Source organism: Denticeps clupeoides, chromosome 15 (assembly GCF_900700375.1).
Source record: "Denticeps clupeoides chromosome 15, fDenClu1.1, whole genome shotgun sequence".
NCBI classification, from domain to species: Eukaryota; Metazoa; Chordata; class Actinopteri; order Clupeiformes; family Denticipitidae; genus Denticeps; species Denticeps clupeoides.
The window spans coordinates 13,619,114-13,638,970 of NC_041721.1; the positions used below are offsets into that span (position 1 = coordinate 13,619,114).

Here is a 19,857-nt window from a genome sequence, read left to right on the forward strand (position 1 = left end):
CTCACAGTGTGTTCACAAGCTAATGTGGAATTTCTGTCGCAGATTAACAAACATAACCTCTTATGCGGCTTTAATTTACAGAGGCTTTGCATCTGGCCACTTTATGATTTTCATACACTTTTGTGCGCATTATGGCATTAAACAACATCTCTACCTCTACCTATATTTGACAGCGTGCAACTGTAACCAGTATTAATTCGGTCCTAGTCAATGAGAACTTCGTAATGACAAAAAATGGTCTGAAGCTGGTGACTCTCGTCACTTCACTGCTGTTCTACATATCCATTTAAAATTTGCTGGAAAAGTGAATGTGAAGTGATTGCAAAATCACCCGGGGGGCAGTGTGTGGGCACCTCTGGATTCGAACCGACAACCTTCTGATTACGGGGCCGCTTTCTTAACCGCTAGGTCACCATTGCCCAATGAAAAATCTTATATGCTTCTACATGTTTTGCAACTAATGTTTTCATGCAAAATTATGTTATAGTAGACAATTCAATTAATAACTAGTTGGCTCGGTAGTGGTTTGCTTTTGTAACTATATTGAGTGTTAAAAAATATTTTCTCATTTTATTGTGTTCACTGTTTTCATACATTTTTATCCCTACCTAATTGAACTTTAAATATTTTTTTAATGTCTATTTGCATTTCTGTCCATTGACAGCAAATATTTAAAACATTAATACATCAATCCACTGTGTTCCATACTTATTTGTACAGTTCTGTTGTACGTTTTCATTTGGACGGCTTCTTTATTAACTTGCAACCAAGGACATTCAAAAACATGTTTTTTTAAAGAGATGTTTTACTTTTATTACAAAAAAAGAGTAAAATATTTGATTTGCTTTACATTTATATCACATTTTTATTCACATGCACCAAGACAAACTACTGAAGTTCATGGTTTACAGTCAAAGGGTGAAACTCAGTAACTTAATGTAGCAAATGCAAAAACTGCAGCATAATTGTTTTTCCACACCAAAAGGCACTGTTTTCAAAAGAACAGAATTCCGCAATCATGATTATAACATTATAAATGTCATTGGAAAATTATGTTACATCTACTCAAACACACCTTGCTGCCATGACTAAAGAGGAAGAAGAATGGGAGGCTGTAGAAGGTTCCTCTTGCCGTAGGTGCTGGAACCTACATTTGTGGGGGCGTACACTGTGCCGATGGTGTTGCTTGAGCGGACGAGGAAATCGGCCAGTCTCTGGGTCACACAGGTGGCTGTGTTGCACTTGCGCTTCTCTATGTGGTGCCTGAAAAAGAACAAGCAGATTCATTGCAAATTGTGCAAAGATACTGAACCCATCAATTTAGACAATTAACTCTCTGCTCAAAAAAAAAAAAAAAACTAGTCTCATTTATTGAATACTTACATGGAACAAAGACCCACTATTGGGTCCTCAACATGAAAATGGGTTATTTTATATCCATAGATTTTTCCGATGATGGCTTAACATGTTCAGTGTAACATATTCAGGAATATTTTTTAGTTTTAGATGTACCATCATCACTGCAGAACTTTCACTTTCACATTGCATTTGGTGTAATTAGAATTATACAACGTATGTACCCAAGCCATACAATCATTCATTTAAAATGGTCCAGTTATTGCATTAAAAGGGAGCTGACCTGATCGGCGCGGTTAGAGCCCTCTGAGGCCGGCCACCCACAAGGCTCAGGAAGGGGTGGGTCCATCCCTCCATCCTGGTCTGCATCCATCGCTCCTGGTCTGGAGGTTCGTCCGTCTCTTCGCTAGCAGGAGATAGGTCCCTGCAAAAAGAGTGACAAAAGGGGTCAAGCCACTCTGGCTGGCCCGTGTTCGCCCCGCCGCCACTTCACAGGCCCACAAAACGTCTTGATTTCTCGAGAGTGAAAGTGAGCCGAGGCGCCAAGTGGCCACTTGGCTTCTTGGTGCGCCCTGAGGTCGCCACTACCGAGGAGAGTCGGGGTTGCCAGATTCGCAGGATTTCAAGCAAGCAAAACAACAATAATCCTAGTGAAATTGACATTTTATTCTTCTTTTGCGCTTTAAAAATGCAACAAATGCGACACCAGAATGGGTTTAAAAATCTTTAATTCAAATCAGATATTTATACCTACATAGAGATTTCTTTGCAGAAAATAACAAGCATCTGGCAACGTTTTTTTCTTCCAATGGCCGAGTGGACTGGCGTGGAATATTCACCCACCTGTTGCTCGGCGCGGTGGCGGCGCAGCGCAGCGTCAGCAGCAGGACGACGAGGAAGGCTGGCGGCTTCGTGTTCATTTTAAAACAAGCCTGGTGCAAACAAGACTTTTTTTTTTGTGCAGCAACACACAAACGAGAGATTGTTAGAAATGGTTGGTCGTGGACGATAACATTTATGCAGCTTTATCTATTACTGATCTTCAAATCCCTCTCGGTGGTTCCATTTGGTGTATTTTGTATTTTTATAAAAAAAATAGATATGGATTTTTGCAAGCCAACCTATTTTAAACACTTCAGTGTTTTTTCCAGTCTCCACTTGAAATAGAGAAATTCAGTGACTTCCTGGTGGGGGAAAAAGCTTTTATAAAATAAATGCAATAGTTTGTAAGATTTACAATAACTAAATTGTAAATGTACAATTTGATAACCCTGTTCCTCCTGGGATTATAAAACCACACGCACAAAAAGGCTGTAGATGCATGAGCGCCTGCATACCTGTGACGTGTCAGTCCCTCCTGAAAGATGCCTGGAACCGGGGGACGGGAGACCTGCTCGAGTTGTCCCTCGTGTTTGCTTTTTGTGTTCATCGCTTCTGCTGTTATAGGTTTCAGCTTCAGCCACTTGTGACATCAGACAACCAAATTTAGCCCTCGATTTCCATTAGTCGAGAACAGGAGCTTCAAGCTGAAGAAGCCAGCGGCACAGGATGGGTCAAACATGCCACCGTCATCGCAGGCGTCATCTTCTGAGATGCCAGCAATGGCACCATGGTACTGGTGACCCATTCTTCGCCCATTCTGGGACAGAATCCTCCCCCCACACAACAAACATCACATTTTACATAAAACATCAAATTATAAGGTCTATATAATTGTAAGTTATACATATCCTATCACTTTCTGTCTCTCGCTCTCTCTCTTTCTCTCTCTCACACACACACACAGACGCTCATCATTCAAAGCTCAGACTTGCATTCAGAACGTGGATTTATAAGTGTAGGTCTATGTGTCAAAGAAGAAAGATGGCCTGTTTATTAGGATGTACAAGCATCTTGTTAGATTGGAAAGTACAATCAATCATCTCAGAAAGCACTTTTTTTTATTGCTGTCAGCACTGTGAGAGCTGTTTTCAGCTTTTTCTCATTTGGAACACAAAAGCATGACCCTGTTTCACCATGGAATTTATTTATGTCTCAGATACAGTCTACAGAAGTGCAATTAGAAAAAATTCATTTTAAAGCTAAGCCTAAAATGATTATTCCAAAGACCGAAGCTATTTGAAAAATTCCCTACCCTGTGGGTATAGTGAGAACAACATGTTTGCGGCATTTATCCAGAGTGACTTACGGTCAGTAGTTACAGGATCTGTCCCCCTGGAGACCATTGGAGGGTTAAGTGTCTTTCTCAGGGACACAATGATCAAAGTGAAAGTGATTAGTTGTCCCATGTGACCCACTGCAGCACAGCGCCCAGTGAAATGTGGTCTCCGCATGTGGCCCGGGGAGCGGTGTGTGGGGCCTTGGCGGGTCATGATTTGAACCTGTGACATTGTGGTCTTCTGGTTAATAGGTGAGGGTTTAATATTTAATACCTACAGCCATACAAAGGACATGGATTTTGTTTTGTTGATTTTATTTGTAACTCAACATTTCCAAAAAAATTGAATAATATTCTCAGTGTCACCTCATCTCCCTTGTCTGCTCACGCCCCCTTTCTGTCCATCGCTTGCTCTGCCTCTATTTATCTGTGTCTGACATTCTCTTGCTCTCAGCTCGAGCTGTTTTTTTTTCTCCCCATACACTTGCTTACGCAGGAAATATTGCAATGCACTATTTAGAGAGCGGCATTTGTCACGCCAGCAGAGAACTCACCGATGCTGGTTTGGAGGGGCTGATACATCACACGGCTAAAAATTGGAACCACGCAGACAAGTACACTACGCCCAGGAGATTTACCGTGACCTGGGTCGCTGCTAAGAAAGAAGGCCTGCTCTTTTAGACTCTTTAAATCCCCTTAAAACCTCATTTCTGGCCCGGTCCAGCTGTGGCCACAATACGTTTTGCAACCTTTCACCCATTTAGTGTAAGCCATGCGTGTGAGATTGTTCCAAAAGCGGAATGGAGAAGGAGGAGTAACTGTCAGAGAAGGTAAGAGCCGGATGGCAGAGAAAAGGCCACTCACAGCTGGTTTCTAAAGAACAGCAGCTTGAAGAAAACATTCTCTCACTGCGGGAAATGAAGAGGCCTTTCAGCAGATGACAGGCGTCAATGTGTCGTCGACAGATCCGAGCAGCTCGTTTCAATACATTTTCGGCACCTAGCGGCGCTTGTTGGTAGTTGCACATGCGCCACCGCCACTGTACCGGCACTCTGATCCTACATTTGACATTTATGGCATTTTCCAGAGAGAATTGCAATCAGTAGTTACAGGGACAGTCGCTCAGGGCTGCCTTCTCGACATGATGACAGTAAGTGGGGTTTGAACCTGTGACGCTGTGTTCTGGTTCATAGACGATTGCCACTAGTCAACTACCACCCAAGTACACTGTAAAAATTAAACACGGGCTAAACTTAAAAAAAATCAATGAACCTATCACACCTAATATTTTAGCATTGACGAAATGTAAATAAGCCAGGTTACAGCAGGCTTGATCAGTTTATTTACTTTACACCAATGCTAATATTCAGTTTAGCCAGTGTTCATTTAAAAAAAAAAAAGCAAAAATAATAGTAAAAATAAAATGTCTTTTTTCTTTTAGTGGATTTACCTCAGTGCTCTGACATTATTCAGAATCATTGTATCAAGGCTGCTAAATTAAAACATAATATATAACATAATATATAACAATATATATATATATATATATACACACACACACACATATATATATATGTGTGTGTGTGTGTGTGTGTGTGTGTGTGTGTATATATTGCAGAAAGAAAGTGCTGAAAGGCCTCTTCATTTATATATGTATAAATGTATATAGCACTCTAATGCAATAAAGCCTACCCACTCTGTTAAACATTTTTAGCTTTACCCACCACAGCCGAGAAATTCTCACCCTCAAATTGGCTCTTTCTGCAATTTAAACATTGACATGGGTGTTCGGACAAAGGATTCAACATTACTAGAAAACAACAGCATCAACTGTTCAAGATGTTAAAAACAACGCTCTTACTCATATTTTACTCATATTTTAATTTGGCTCAAATTTGGTTACAATTGGCTTCATTCAGGCATATTTTCTCACAGGCACTGTCTGTGTGACCACTGGTGACCTGGGGAGCTTGGGACTGACAGTCACGGGCATTTACTTGGGCTTTCTGGAGCTCCACATCTCCTGAGGCATCTTCAGCTCTTGACGTCGTTTTCTTTATTTGAACAATGGTCATCCAGAATATTGCGTAGCCACAGAGTCGGAGGCAAGCGGTCAATCCCAAGAAGAAAAATCTACAGCACATAAAAAAATGAGCATAACTGCAACTTTATGTAAAGTGTAATTGCATGTTCTCACCTGAAGCTCTTTATGTCGTATAACCTGCAGGCTCCCCATCCACCACACTTACGGCTCGCCCATTTGAGACACGTAGAGTCAATTATAGCCCCAAAATATACAGGTGCAGGAATTCCACCTTCATTAAATGTAAAACAAGACAAAAAAATGAAAAAATATACTATGGACCTTTCCAGTCATTGACTGGAAAAAATTGACTTGACTTGAGACAAAACCCAACAAAGCAAAAAGAGGGACGAGACCCTGAATGAGGCTGGTTTTTAAAGAACAGCGGCTTGAAGAAGCAGGAAATGAAGAGGCCTTTCAGCAGATGACAGGTTGTCATTGACAGCTCCAAAAAGCTGGTTTAATACATTTCATTGGTAATAACATGTCATGTATAAATGACATAATAAGGCAAAAAACTAAACAAATGCAATAATAATAATGTTTATTATTAACAGTTTTCTTGGATCCATACTTGGAGATCACAAGCACATTTGTGTATGGCCGGAGACAAAGGCCGGGGAAATTTGCCTTTCATTCAGCTGATGGTTTAATGTGGTGCAGTTCTTTTGAATCTCACCTGAATGCCTTTATTCAAATACAAAAGGTGCCGTGGAGCAGTGTGTGGGGACGGTACCTTGATGGGTTGGGATTTGAACCTGCAATCTTCAGTTGCACTTCCTTATGGTGACAGTGGTGGCCTAGCGGGTAAGGAAGTGGACCCGTAATTGGAAAAAAAAAGTTGTGGGTTTGAATCCCAAACCGCCAAGGCGCCACTGAGGTGCCACTGAGCAAAGCACCGTCCCCACACACTGCTCCCGGGCGCCTGTCATGGCTACCCACTGCTCACCAAGGGTGATGCAAGGCAGAGGACACATTTCACCGTGATACCGTGTGCTGTGCTGCAGTGTTTCACAATGACAATCACTTCACTTTCACTTACCTACTTAGCCACCACTGCCCATGGCGTAAATGTAAAAAGAAATGCAAAACCAACAAACTAAATCAATAAAAAAAATCAATAAAAAAAAAAAATTATAGCATGCAAAAAAAAACAGTGCTACATTTGCTGCACAATGAAAATGGAAAAAGTGAACGCTGACTAATGTAATCTGTCACACGTAACATTTTAGCATTAATGTAATGTGAAGCCAGTGTTCACTTTTTTTTCGGTTCTGAAACATAAAATTACAGGGACAAAGATATTGCGCAACAAAACTAAAGACCAACTTACTCACCTAGTACTCTTAGTGAAAGCATCAATATGCCACAAGACAGAGATTTAAGCTCTGGAGGGACGCTCCTGCAGAGGACAGCAGAAGGCAGTTATTATTCTATTCAGGTAACCTTCATTAACTGATAGTGAGACATCAGTTAAAATATATTGTAGTATTTGACTGTACAGTTGTTTTACCTTTAAATAACTTATTGTGATAATTCATATCCCCCCTTGGAGAACCAGCCACAAGTCATGATTGAAAAATAACTAAATGGTAATACTAACTGGTTAGCTGAACCAAATGACACCATAAAATAAGAAAAAAACCATCATCCACCTCCAATCACCATCATAATGTCACATATAAACCTGTATTACTGAGTGTTTTTGTTTTAAACCTGCATCGTGTGTAAAGTGTGTCACTGTGTGTACCGCAGCACCTTAGGACAATGATGAACATTGGCGTGCTTCCCAAGCAGAAGACAAAAAAGCTTAAACCCTGCAGTGCGATGTAGATGTAGAACATTTTGGAGCAAAGACTCTCACGAGAGCATTGCCCCATGCTGGCAGTAGCGTTCCCTGGGCTCAGGACAGAATTCTGAATGCAGCTGCATCCATGGAAGGACTGTTGGTCAACAAAAAAAATTGTCAAAGATGTATGAAATCTTTGGAAAAAATATCGAATTATTAATGGCACTGACTTCTGTATAATAATAACAATTTAAACAACATATAATATATTATAAATAATATGTCATATGTTGTTTAAATACAGAAGTCTGTATACTGTATATACTGACTTGTGAATAATAATATACATTTTGTATTTAAACAATATATAAAGAATTATTATATAATTTTATGGGTGAGGCAAGCGTTACCATATTTCTTCCTGATCCCTGAATAGAAGTGCATCCAGCCAAACATGGAGAGATATAGGTCATCCCATCCTGTCCACACACAGGGTCCCACTGATTGGAGGGGCACCCACAATTCATGTTACAAGAGGACAGGACACCTTCTCCCAGGGACTGCAGCTTCTCAGATCTGAAATAACAAACATAGTGTCATGCCATACGGAAGTGAAGCAAACATCACTATACCGAAAAAGTGTTTATTATCAGCATATATTAATGTTATAATTCTTTTACAGATACTGAATGAGATACAGTGTACGTTTTAGCTTTAATCATGGCTGCATGTGGGAAAGTTATCAATTACAAGTCTATGATTTGAAAACGGTACAATATGGTATTACCCTTGGTACGGCACTGTGAGTCCAGCAACATCTAAGTTGTCACAACCCAGGGCAAAAAAGGGCAGTGTGAAAAGAAATCCCCCAATGGAAGTAAAGAAGGCAACTTTAGCTGCTCCCAGAAGCCCCAATTTAAACTTCTTCATGATAACTCCACTGAAAAATATGCCCAGAGACACAGGAGGCATACCAGCAACCCCTGAGATCATGCATACAAAACAACATCTATATATATGTACATATATATATATTGCACATAAATTGAATTTGAATATATATGATTGATTATCTTGAAATAAATTACCTATAAGGAAATTAGTTTTGGAAATGCTCTGTCCAAACTGATGTTCAATGTATTTGGCTGTATAAGTTATAATAATGACAAAGGCATTGAACAACATAATGTTGGCTGTTAGATAAAGGATATAGATCTTATTGGTGAATAGGCTCTTCAATGATGGCACAAAATCTAAAAAAAAAAGGTGAATGAAAGCATGTCATGCTTTATTAGGGACAATAACATTAGCGACATCAGATATGTACTCTCATGTCTAAGGGAAGTACATTTATATTCAATCAGTATGTACTTAGTACCTTTTGCAATCTCAGCAATTGTAGGTTTTGACTCTTCTCTGGACGGCTGTAGGGCCTCTGTGGATGAAGGGTCAGGGTCTTGGGTGACCTCAGGCAAGGACCGTGGCAGGAAGAAAAAGGGAACAGCGGCAAGCAGGCTGAAAAACCCCGTCACTACATATCCCAGCCACCAAGCTCCCACCCATCGAGAGTCTTGAGGAGTGATAGTGACACTCTCTAAAGAACATACAGACATGCATGCAGTGGTGAGATGATGATGAGGGATCACCAGCAGGACCAGCAGTTGAATCTAACATTCACCTGAGCTGACAGAGCCAATGTCCACATAAAGGCTAGCACAAAGGGAGCCCAGAGAGTAGCCAAACAGTGGGCCAATGACAGCAATTGTATGAAGACAACCTGCAGAACCCCAAAAAAATTGATCAAATTAAACCGCTTAGGAATTTATCACAAAACAGGACTCCTCACCAATATAGAATGCAGAATTCTCAGGTCGGGCAAAGTCGTCAATGAAGGAAATGCCAAGAGGCCCAATTGTTGCTTCTCCAATTCCGCGGATCATGTTTCCTAACATTACCATAACCCACATGGGGGAACCCTCTTCTTCCCCTTTCTGACATCCTAGGCCAGATAAATGCAGTGTTAAAATTAAAATGACTGAACCGCTTAATAACCATTCATTTGAGTCGGCCATTAAGCCAGACACTTACCAGCAATTGGCCGCTGTACCTGATCAGCAGTTGCTGAGCAAGGAGATGCTGATGTAAAATTGTCAGTGGATCCAACACTCAGAGCAGCAGTGTCATATTTATACCTAGAAGAGAAACGTGCCATCTGTTGTCGTGTCATGTGGGGAACACTTACTGATCACATGGAGGGTCAGAAAGACGGGGGATTACTCACGGTCCCATTAAAAAGTGTGGCAGGGCCATGAGGAAGGTTCCTATTGCCATCAGCAAACCACCTGCACCTATAATCTTAGGTCTGTGGTACTTCGCTCCAAAATAGCTGATCACAGTTATAACCAGGAGGTTCCCTTTTATAGGACGAAATCACACATGGTCAGTATTGTTATGTAACCGGTTTGAGCACAGGTATCTAAAAAATTCATCTCCCGACAACTCACTCACCCATCTCAAAGCTGCCGTCAACGATTCCAACGGTGCTGCTGGGGATCTCAAACCTCCTCTCCATCTGAGTAATTGTGCTTTTGGTGTAACTCCCAGACATCGATTTGGAAAAGTAACAAAAAGCCAACATTCCAATGAAAATCTAAATGCAAAGAGAAAGAAAATTGTTGACCTTGTGAAATGGTTTCGCAGCGCCCTGAGCCGTCTTTCAGCTACTCTCCTAAAAAGCACTCAATATGTGATTTGTGATAAAATGCCAGGAAAAAAATTTACCTTTAAATTGAGGGAGCAGCATGTTGTTGCAGGTTTAGGTTTTAATTTAGTGGCATCATCATCCATTGGTTCAGGTTCCCTGAACCCCTCAGGTCTTCCCTCTACAGTCATGGTAAAGGTTCTATTGGAGACCAAGAAACAAAAAAAAAAAGTAATAATAAAAAATGCAAATGTCTCCCGCTTGAGGAATTTGAGGGCAATATAAAAAAAGCCTGTTCAGATTTGAAGTGCTAAGCAACCAGCAAAAAACAAAGTGTTTTAATCTGCTGGGTCTGAACCTCAACTTGAACTTAGCTCTGAAATGTTCACATGTCAGGTCTGTCGGTGAGAGGTAGCAGAATGATCTCTCGCAAGGCTTTAGGAGAAGATATATTTACTTAGCACCCATCAGAAGATTACCCTTTATCAATGATTTACTATAACCGATAGTACCATTTTCTTTACCTGTGTACCTGATACTCATGCAAGTGAGTTTAACCGTTAACAATGTACTGTTTTATTACATAGATATGCATAGATATTGATGTTGATATACATAGAACAATGCCTGTACATCCGGTAATGTACTATATCTGCTTGAACTCTTCCTGGAGTTGACATAATTGAATGAAGGTGTTATGCTTGATATGCTATGATTCTTTTATTAATATAATTCATAGTTTTAGATAAGTTAAATCTGGCATCTCAACATGTTTTAGTTGTTAGATAAGTATTGCAAGTCATTTGTCAGTTCAGCAACCTTCGTTCTTCGTTTTGTAAGTCTCACTATGGCTGGCAAAATGACTATGAGCAGCCTGCTTAACCTTTGAACCTTAATCCATGAATTCTGATGGGAGGACCGCTGCCATGTAAACTGAACAGGGGAGGTAGGTGAAGATAATGAGTGTGTGGCCGTGATGATAATGAGATGGCCACTCATGTGCATGGCTGCAGCCTCTCCTCCACTTGTGACAGAGGGTGCCATGAATTACCACCAACCAGGGTCATCCATCTCACTCAACAGAACACAGGAGTTGGGGTGGTGGGGTCGCGTCGCATCAACACCCACACGTTTACTCATGTCTCATGCCTAATGTTAATTAGCAACATAGTCATGATGCCTCCAAAACAATTGCATTTTTTGACCCGACGAAGCCTGGAAGTGAGTCTGGTAAAATAATGAACTTATGAGGTTTGAGGACTGTGAGACCTTGTGTATAGTGAAATACATCAGACCTGCCAAAGTAAAGTAGATTTTATTCATGAAAGCACATTAATGATCCAGAAATGGCAGCAATCACTAGCCCTACATAACATCAGATTTGGCATCTGTGTGCTGACTGTCACAGACAGTATTTTTCTGGACTTCAGTCTGCCCATTTGCCGGATTCAGTGTCTGTTCAGCAGGCCGGTCTACATCTGGACACTGTTCAACAGGACATGCCTGTAGCTCATTGGCTGTCACAGCCTCCTCGTGTCCGGCCTCTTTGGTCACTTGCATTGCCCGAGGCTCCAGTGACTCCTTTGTGCCTGTGAGAGTTTGAACAGGGAATTCTTTCTTAAAATCACAGGGCACTTTGAGCTCAATCTGCCCGGGTTTTGGGGCCTGTTCAGCGGTTCTTTTGTCTTCCTTGGCAAATTGCTGTCGCAACAGCACTATCAAAGCAATAATGAAAAAGTATGCAGATCCACTCAAGCATGTGATCAGGCCCAAGAAGATCAACCTGTAGTATAGGAACAACATATTTCATTATGGGAATTTATTAAAAAATCATATTGTAAAATAATTTCAAATGCAGGCATGATCTAGAAATAGTATATCAGAATGACAAATAATATGTGATGTGAGAGAGAGAAAGAGTTACTGTACATATACACAGTGTGGCATCATGCATTGGCCTCAAAACGTCCTAATTTTGTGCTGATTGCCACTAAGTGCATTGCTACATGGTAAGAGTGGGGCTTGCTTAAAAGCATAATGTCAAAGATTTCCTCAGGTGTTCCTCTGGCTTTTCTCTCTTTTCAGTAGTTACAGGGGACAGTCCCCTTGGAGACAATCAGGGATACAATGGAATTCAGTGGTGTTTAAACCTGTGACTTGGTGTTATTCTATGTTAAAGGTGAATGTGATACCAACTAGGCTAATACCACACCCCTTTTTAAAAAAAATTCCAGAAAAGGCCTTTGACCTTACACTAGTGATCAATCCCCACTCTTAACGTGTAGTGCTGCGCTTAGCACTAGTTCAAAAAATAGTGTAGTCGTAGTGACTGTGGAGACACTTGGTGATCTGGAAATGCAACAAATTCTCTCCTACCTGTACATATCAGAGTCATAGAGGCGACAGGCACCCCTGCCACCACACTTCTTCATCCCCCATTTTAAACAGGAGGAGTCTATGAAAGCTCCAAAATAGACTGGTGCTGGGATGCCTCCTGCAATATTATCCAGAAAGAGAAGAGTTGGTACATCACAGGTCAATTCACCATGGCTCTGTGTTGTCAGTGGACAGCGAAAACAATCGTCACCAGGGAACGGTATTAACTAAATTTCAACTGAACTGACCTAGAGTTCTCATCACCAGAGTCTGGATGCCCAAAGCCAGTGATTTCAGTTGGGGCTTAATGCACCTACAAGCAGGACATATCAGAAACAATGGAGGAATCAAACAAGCAATCAGGAAAAGGAACAAAAAGAAATTGATAAAAAAAATTACAATTTATAAAAGCAAATATGGTCCAACAGAGTCCTTGGTAAGAGTCTAAAACTAAATAATTCTCTTGTACATCAAGCAGGGTGCCTGCCTTTCGAAAATAAATAACAGTTGATGTCTGGATAGGTTCTTACACATAATATCAAAAACGATTTTGGTTTGGGTCATTCAGACATGGGAACTTGGAACCAATGAATGTACTTTTTCCGTAACTCTGCTCTAATGCGTGAAAAATGGGAACCAACCGAATAATAATCATGTATCCTGGGGTCGATCCCAGGGAGTTGATAAAAGAGCTGAGGACAGACACAGCCATGTATGACGTGAAACTGCGACTGCAGTCCGCACCACGGGGACACTGGCCCAGAGTTACAGACGCACTGCCCTCTGCAGGGGGCGGGGTCAACAACACACAGCTGCAGTTGTGGAACATCTGTCATTGACAAAGAACACAAGAAATGAAGATCGTTACTTATATCCCAATATCTCAAGCATCCATTTTTGTATAGTCCATATAGGCATTTTGTTTGAATCTCTATAAACTGAAATATGTGTATAGAATGTATGAAAATATGCATACTTGGGTATCTAATTATATTTAAGAGTAATTAGATGCTGTGTGCCAGTAAATTGGTTTACTGTGTGTTTGCCATGCCCAGTGGAGCCCGTGCAGCCTGCCAGGCAGGGAGAGACGTATGTGATTCCGTTTTCTGAGCAGACGGGGTCCCACTCTTCTGCCCTGCAGGAGCAGTTTCTGTTACACTCAGAGAATAGCCACTGTTTGTCGTGTGAAATACCCGGAGTGCTGAGAAAAAGAAAAAAAACCTGCATTCAGCCTGTTTAGTTCATGTGTGTTTTGCGAACCTACAAATTTACATATGAACATACCTTTGAAGTACCTTTGCACTTTTTAAACGATGGTTTTGATGCTTACCCGTTGTACGACACAGTAAGTCCGGCAACCTGAATGTTGTCACATTTCGTCCCATACTGCAGAAGGAGCAGCAGGTATGCCGTGAAGGAGGTCAGGAAAGAGAGCTGAGCTCCCGCCACCACACTGAGCTTGTACCTCTTCATCAGCAAGCCTCCTAAAAATATCCCCACGGCTACCACTGGCAGGTTAAGAACCCCTGCAAATGCGGAGAGGAGGAAAAACGTCTTACTTACATCCGTACTGCACATTGTCCCTTAACAAACGTTCAGGATACAGCATAATACAAGACTGTGCAACAGTGGCAGCAACTTCAGCAAATTAATAAATGGGTGTCAATTGTGATTGTTGAAATGTTATAGTATGGAATGTAAAAACACATGGGATTCATGTATTCCCATTTGTCACTATTTACATGAAAGAACAGACAAATAGCATAACAGAAACAAAGAACATAAAAATATAAGATCATGATATGATGATTTATGAACTGCAAACAGATAGATCAGCATGAGATTATGACTGATGAAGAATGAAAAATACATTTAATGAGGAGGGTTAGCTCAAGGAGATAATTATTCAGTTTGGAATGTTTGATAGGCTTCTGAGAAATGATGACTTGGCTTCAGCAGCTCACCTATGAGGAAATTGGCTCGTGATGCTGACTGACCAAACTGTTGCTCCATGTACTTGGCTTTAAAAGTGAGGAGACCTATGAAGGAGTTGAACTTCAGGACGCTCCCACACAGGAGGAGAAAGTAGGTTGGTGTGCTCAGAAGCTTTTTCAATGATGGAAGAAAACCTAGCAGGGAGGGCAGCATTTTTCAAAATGTGAACTCTTTCCCATTAACTACACATTAATAATAAATAACATAAATGAAGTGAAGGCTGCACAGAGGAATGTTATTTAAAAAAAAAAAAGAACTTCCCATAAAATACTGCCAGGTAAAGCTTGTGAACTACTATATTTGTTTGCATGATCTATGGTTCTCCCTATATCTATGGCTGAAAATACTGTGGGGGAAAGAGCTGAGCATAGCTGCCTTCTGGAAAGTGATTAAGTTGAACACAACAATGTTCTTTTGTATTTCCAATGAACCAAAGAGGGTCGATTACCTTTGGCAATATCAGTCAGCTTTTGGCTGTGTACACTGGTGATGCCTGGATGTTGCTGCTGGGTATCGGGTAGCTCCTTGTTTTCTTTTCCCTGTTTGGGAAGAGACCTGGGAAGGAACCAGAACGGGATCCCGGACAGCAACATGATGGCTGACGATACAAAGAAGCCCAACCACCAGGCACCCACCCAGCGCGCATCTTTAGGTGTGATTGTGACAGTGTCTGAAAGGGGTCAGAAGCCAGAGAATTCACTTTTATAATCAAAACTATTGTAAGAAGCAATATTATTATTAATAGTGTACAGTGTATAACCACAGCATATGGTGTATAATGAACATTAATTTCTGAATTGCTAATATCAATTATGCATTACAGCAAAGACCCCAAAACATCATAAAAACTTACCAACATTAACAAATCCTATGTCAACATAAAGTTTGGCACACATTGACCCAAGTAAAAATCCAAACATAGGGCCCAACAGAGTAATGGTTTGAAGGCACGCTGTGGACAAAAGCAAAAGGAAGTCAGGCAGGGTCGAAAAACATATATACACTTAACATAATGTAATGTACCTGGGAGAATAATTTATGTTTATAGTCACTTGCCAATGTAAAAAGCTGAATTTTCAGCTTTTGCAAAGTCATCAATGTAAGAGATGCCAAGAGGTGTGACAGGGGTCTCTCCTATCCCCCTCAGGGCATTGCCAAGAAACACATAGATCCACATATTTGACCCAGGGTCTTTAACACATTCTGGAAAAGAGAGTGACACACACCTGTAGAGATTCATAGGCCTGAGTGGATGATGTCTGAGCTATTTCAGTATTACGTTAACGTTTCATTTCTGATAAGCTTTCTTATTAATAAATTCCACTGAATGACCAAAACTGAAAAAAGGTAGAATTTATCTGAAATGTTTGGAAAGCTGATAGCATTGATGAATGATGTGAATAGGGCCACCACATGTGCAGCTTTGTGTTACACTGCACAGCAATCCGACCATTTGTCCCATATCACGAATACTGAGATAATGTCCTGCATTTTGACTGATCATTTATTCTTTTACTTGTCAGCAATAAATGATTCACATAGATTCGCTGACATTGACAAATGTGAATTTCAAACTCATTGATGTAAACTTGAACTCAGAGAGTAAGTGTAAAACTTCCCATTTTTGCATTGGATTCAGCTTTTCTCCACACAATCGAAATGTTTTATGCAAGAGCTTTGCTGATAAGGTAAAAACTGGCCATGAGTCATGACCAGAAAATGAACACATCGTTTTTGGGCTTATTGGGACAATGACAGTCAGCATCAACACATACAGCTAAGTAAGTATTATCTAAGTGAGATCTAAATTTGCATTTGTAATCTGTCCCACACAGACATACTGCTCAGCCCCCAAAATAACAATTATGCTAAATGTAGTTAACAATACCTGTGTCACTATCCTTTGGGACATCAGAATTCATCCCAGGGTGATCCTGCTGCTCCACATGGTTCAGACATGGAGCTATAATACTTTCATTTTCTGAGCTTTGAATCACTGTGTCATATTTATACCTAGAAAAAACATATAGTACATTCACAGAATAATGTGCCGGACACAACACAGTGACAGGTTGTATAATAATCTGATCTATAATACTGCTTTGCACACGTATAAGTATTTACTGAATGTTTACCGTCCCATGAAGAAGTGAGGCAGTCCAGTGAGGGCAGAACCGACCGCCATGAGCAAGCACCCCACAGCAATCAGTCTTGGTCGGTGCATCTTAGCCCCAAAGTGACTCACCAGAGCCAGGAAAAGTAAATTGCCTGGAGCCAAAAGTGAACACCCAAATAATAACCAGCATAAGCAATCCTGTTTTTTCGAGAGGGGACATGAATTGTGCTGTATGCTGTACCCATCTCAAAGCTGCCGTCTATCAGTCCAACGAGAGAGCTGGACAGGTCAAATCGTCTCTCAATTTGCGTGATAGAGCTCTTCATGTATGTGCCTGATAGGGCCTTGGAGAAGTAGGCAAAGGATAATGCCACAATGAACATCTGTCCAAAGAGAAAGCATTAAGGGATTGAGATCTACTATATATATATATATATACACACACACACACACACACACACACACACACACACACATTAGTAGATATATATGTGGACCTTCAGAGTGGAGCAACAAGGTGTTTTGCCAGCTTTTCTCTCAGCTGGACACAGAACCTCCTGGCTGGTGAACCTGTAACTGTCTGCTTGGTTGTCCATGTTCTGAAACAGAAATCATAGTTCACCAGTCGGCTAGCGTTAAAAACAATTCAAGTTCTGTTTAAAGAAAAAAATTGAAACCTGTTGCATGTAAGCCCATGGCTAACTAAACCAGGCATGTGACAGGTGAGTTTCATTCAGCCTATCTAGTTATTTAGTCCCACACAAAGGATCCTTTGAGTGCCTGGGACTCTGGGAACATAGAAGAATAGAAGAATGCATGGCAACCCTGGACAAGGGCATTAGGAACACCGAATCAACTACGAACCTACCACAGCTTTAATGAGATTCCAGGCAGGATTTGCGCCACTTCCACGAGCCTCAAAGTATATCCACGAAGGTCAGCTTTGCGCTGTTGTTTCCATACTCTGGTTCCGCAGCAAGAAGAGATAAAACACCTGTCCAGTACGAAAAGTCAAAGAAGGCTCCCGGTTTTCGAAAGTTTCACTTCGCTTCCTGGCATTCGTGCAGGGAACTGAGTGCGCTTGCTGTTTTTTCTTTCTTTCTTTTTTTTGGTACTTAAATGAATAATCCCCTTTATCCCCAATAATTCACCCCCTCCTGATGTGAACTCCCCCAGAGCTTCATTTATTGGGAGGAGGATAGAAAAAAAAAGTGAAGCAGCTGAACAAAGTCTCGGCAGCACACGAGTCCTTCAAATGATTCATTTAACTGTACGAATCCCTTTTTGTATCCAAAGCCATGAAGTGGGAGGGGTGAGGGTGGGTTGAGAAAAAAAAATGCTGTGACCAGTTTAGGGAGATCCAGTGTCAGGGTGTAGTCAGCGTGTCTCATTCCATCAGAAGATAAGAGAACCAAGCAGACGTTCGTTACCCCCCCACTCCACCCCACTCTTATACAAGGTGAGTCTATTTGCCCAGAACTTGGCCCACGCATTCTCCAAGGGCTTGGGATGGGGAAGTACCGAGAACTGGCTCGTGAACAAAAGGTCCCGACACATTTCTATTCCAACCACATGCCATCACAGGAGGGGACACCGACAAGAGAACAGATGCTTTTCATGGGGAGTTTGTCCCTCAAGAGGCAGTGTCTCTGGCCATTCATGATTTGTTTTTCTGCTCAGTCCCACACAGTTAGGGTGACCAGGTGTCTTGCTTTGCATTGTACACCACTCACAGCATTTCCAACAAGGAACTATTTATAAGGAATAATTCAAAACAAAACCATTCTCACACAAATTCAATATGGCTGCGTGTTTCTAGAAACTGCATTTATATCCAGTAATCAATCTGTGCATGCTTCTCTGGCATGCTTGTAGAGTGAGTGCTCTATTAGGATTAGGTGCTCTAGCATGTGCTCCACACATGGGTGTTTTTCCACACAGAACCTAAGGATAACATGAGCACAAAGGAAAAAAAACATGCAGGACTGATGCAATTCAGTTGTCACGTCTCAGGGTCAAGTGGGGTCAGGGTCAGAACTCAGACATTGTAGAAAAAAATTATTTATTATAAATGACCAAGGAAACCAAACCTGGCTTGACAGCCGACTAGAGAAAACATAAAAAGGAAGTCAAACGAACCCGTGACAGGAACATAAGCACAAACATCAGGACAATGTCCACATCAATGCTGCACCCCTGTCCTGCTGCCGTCTCCTTCCTTTAACAGGGACGTCAGTGCAACCTGTACATGATTAGGGCTCTGTTGTCAGGTTGATTGGCGCTGACAAAGCAGAAAGGCCCCAGTCATGCCACGCCCATGTAGGGATGCAACACAAACGCTGGACATTTTGAAATGAAATTGGGTTTTAATGCGTAAAAGTAACACGGAACAAAAATACGTAAACACAAAACACAAAAGTGTTGAAAAACATCAGATTCCAGATTTCACCAATTAAACCGATTTCCGATTTCACCGATTTTCTTACAACCTCCTGGCTGTTGAACCTGTAACTGTAGTTCACTAGTTGACTAGTGTAAAAATATGCAGAAAAAACCCCTGATAAATCATTCAAGCTGTTTAAAGAAAAAAGAGTTGCAATTAAAACAACTTGAAATTCTGTTGTATGTAAGCCCATGGTCAGAAAAAAAAATCTCACATTTCTGGTATTGGCTCTATGTGCATCTGGTTAAGGGTTGAGTAATGTGTGGATTTAAAAAGGGAAATGAACACTGGACACATCTTGCGATAAGAAGAAGACGTATTCATAGTGAAACATGGACATTTATGATAAAACATTATTCTAGCTGATGCATTAAATGTAAATTGGCCTAACTGAGTCAGCAGAAGCTGTCAGAGCAGCAACAGCTAGGACGGTGACAAAGGTGACATGTTTTACTCCCAAAGCCTTTAAAGGATAGAAATGTATCACATTCCAACTCTCAACATGAAATTAATCAATCCATTTTAATTGATATGATATTAATTCTAAATGACTTTAATAATGTCCACATCAATGCTGCACCCCTGTCCTGCTGCCGTCTCCTTCCTTTAACAGGGACGTCAGTGCAACCTGTACATGATTAGGGCTCTGTTGTCAGGTTGATTGGCGCTGACAAAGCAGAAAGGCCCCAGTCATGCCACGCCCATGTAGGGATGCAACACAAACGCTGGACATTTTGAAATGAAATTGGGTTTTAATGCGTAAAAGTAACACGGAACAAAAATACGTAAACACAAAACACAAAAGTGTTGAAAAACATCAGGTTCCAGATTTCACCAATT

The 19,857-nt window shown here is 41.1% G+C and overlaps 3 protein-coding genes across 5 annotated transcripts; all 3 read right to left on the reverse strand.

Annotated features, from left to right (window-relative positions):
- Window positions 1–1,081: 1,081 nt before the first annotated feature.
- iapp (islet amyloid polypeptide) lies at window positions 1,082–3,003 on the reverse strand. Of its 2 annotated transcripts, none has more exons than XM_028955341.1 (4): window positions 2,694–3,003; window positions 2,200–2,303; window positions 1,640–1,780; window positions 1,082–1,263 (listed from the first exon to the last, which is right to left on the reverse strand). In XM_028955341.1, exons 1-4 carry the CDS (start codon window positions 2,826–2,828, stop codon window positions 1,089–1,091), a joined length of 555 nt encoding a protein of 184 aa, XP_028811174.1. In that variant the 5' UTR covers window positions 2,829–3,003; the 3' UTR covers window positions 1,082–1,088. The 2 variants fall into 2 exon arrangements, with proteins under 2 accessions (XP_028811174.1, XP_028811175.1); XM_028955342.1 differs by having other exon boundaries at window positions 2,200–2,540.
- Window positions 3,004–5,375: 2,372 nt separating this feature from the next.
- LOC114764590 (solute carrier organic anion transporter family member 1C1-like) lies at window positions 5,376–10,293 on the reverse strand. 2 transcript variants are annotated; one of them, XM_028954330.1, is made up of 14 exons: window positions 10,168–10,293; window positions 9,895–10,036; window positions 9,668–9,800; window positions 9,475–9,578; window positions 9,233–9,385; window positions 9,065–9,163; window positions 8,765–8,980; window positions 8,475–8,639; window positions 8,174–8,369; window positions 7,797–7,962; window positions 7,356–7,540; window positions 6,935–6,999; window positions 5,712–5,829; window positions 5,376–5,647 (listed from the first exon to the last, which is right to left on the reverse strand). In XM_028954330.1, exons 1-14 carry the CDS (start codon window positions 10,276–10,278, stop codon window positions 5,404–5,406), a joined length of 2,097 nt encoding a protein of 698 aa, XP_028810163.1. In that variant the 5' UTR covers window positions 10,279–10,293; the 3' UTR covers window positions 5,376–5,403. The 2 variants fall into 2 exon arrangements, with proteins under 2 accessions (XP_028810163.1, XP_028810162.1); XM_028954329.1 differs by having other exon boundaries at window positions 8,174–8,639.
- Window positions 10,294–11,386: 1,093 nt separating this feature from the next.
- On the reverse strand, window positions 11,387–17,902 carry slco1e1 (solute carrier organic anion transporter family, member 1E1). Its single transcript, XM_028954209.1, has 15 exons — window positions 17,443–17,902; window positions 17,072–17,173; window positions 16,816–16,957; window positions 16,594–16,726; window positions 16,347–16,471; window positions 15,515–15,661; window positions 15,312–15,410; window positions 14,907–15,128; window positions 14,428–14,592; window positions 13,794–13,989; window positions 13,499–13,664; window positions 13,105–13,292; window positions 12,712–12,776; window positions 12,464–12,581; window positions 11,387–11,870 (listed from the first exon to the last, which is right to left on the reverse strand). Exons 2-15 carry the CDS (start codon window positions 17,168–17,170, stop codon window positions 11,453–11,455), a joined length of 2,283 nt encoding a protein of 760 aa, XP_028810042.1. The 5' UTR covers window positions 17,171–17,173; window positions 17,443–17,902; the 3' UTR covers window positions 11,387–11,452.
- Window positions 17,903–19,857: the final 1,955 nt, after the last annotated feature.

Bases quoted from the DNA above. Each gene is read 5' to 3' on its own strand.
- iapp (XM_028955341.1), bottom strand. From the start codon at position 2,828: ATGTCACAAGTGGCTGAAGCTGAAACCTATAACAGCAGAAGCGATGAA. The intron at 2,304-2,693 runs GTATGCAGGCGC...CAAAAAAAAAAG, and splicing joins GAGGGACTGACACGTCACAG to TCTTGTTTGCACCAGGCTTG. The intron at 1,781-2,199 runs GTGGGTGAATAT...CTCTTTTTGCAG, and splicing joins GCCACCGCGCCGAGCAACAG to GGACCTATCTCCTGCTAGCG.
- LOC114764590 (XM_028954329.1), bottom strand. From the start codon at position 10,278: ATGACTGTAGAGGGAAGACCTGAGGGGTTCAGGGAACCTGAACCAATG. The intron at 5,830-6,934 runs GTGAGTAAGTTG...CATTTAATGAAG, and splicing joins GCTTTCACTAAGAGTACTAG to GTGGAATTCCTGCACCTGTA. The intron at 5,648-5,711 runs GTGAGAACATGC...TATGTGCTGTAG, and splicing joins TACGACATAAAGAGCTTCAG to ATTTTTCTTCTTGGGATTGA.
- slco1e1 (XM_028954209.1), bottom strand. From the start codon at position 17,170: ATGGACAACCAAGCAGACAGTTACAGGTTCACCAGCCAGGAGGTTCTG. The intron at 15,662-16,346 runs GTATTGTTAACT...TCTCTTTTCCAG, and splicing joins CCCAAAGGATAGTGACACAG to AATGTGTTAAAGACCCTGGG. The intron at 12,582-12,711 runs GTCAGTTCAGTT...ATAATATTGCAG, and splicing joins TCTGGTGATGAGAACTCTAG to GAGGCATCCCAGCACCAGTC.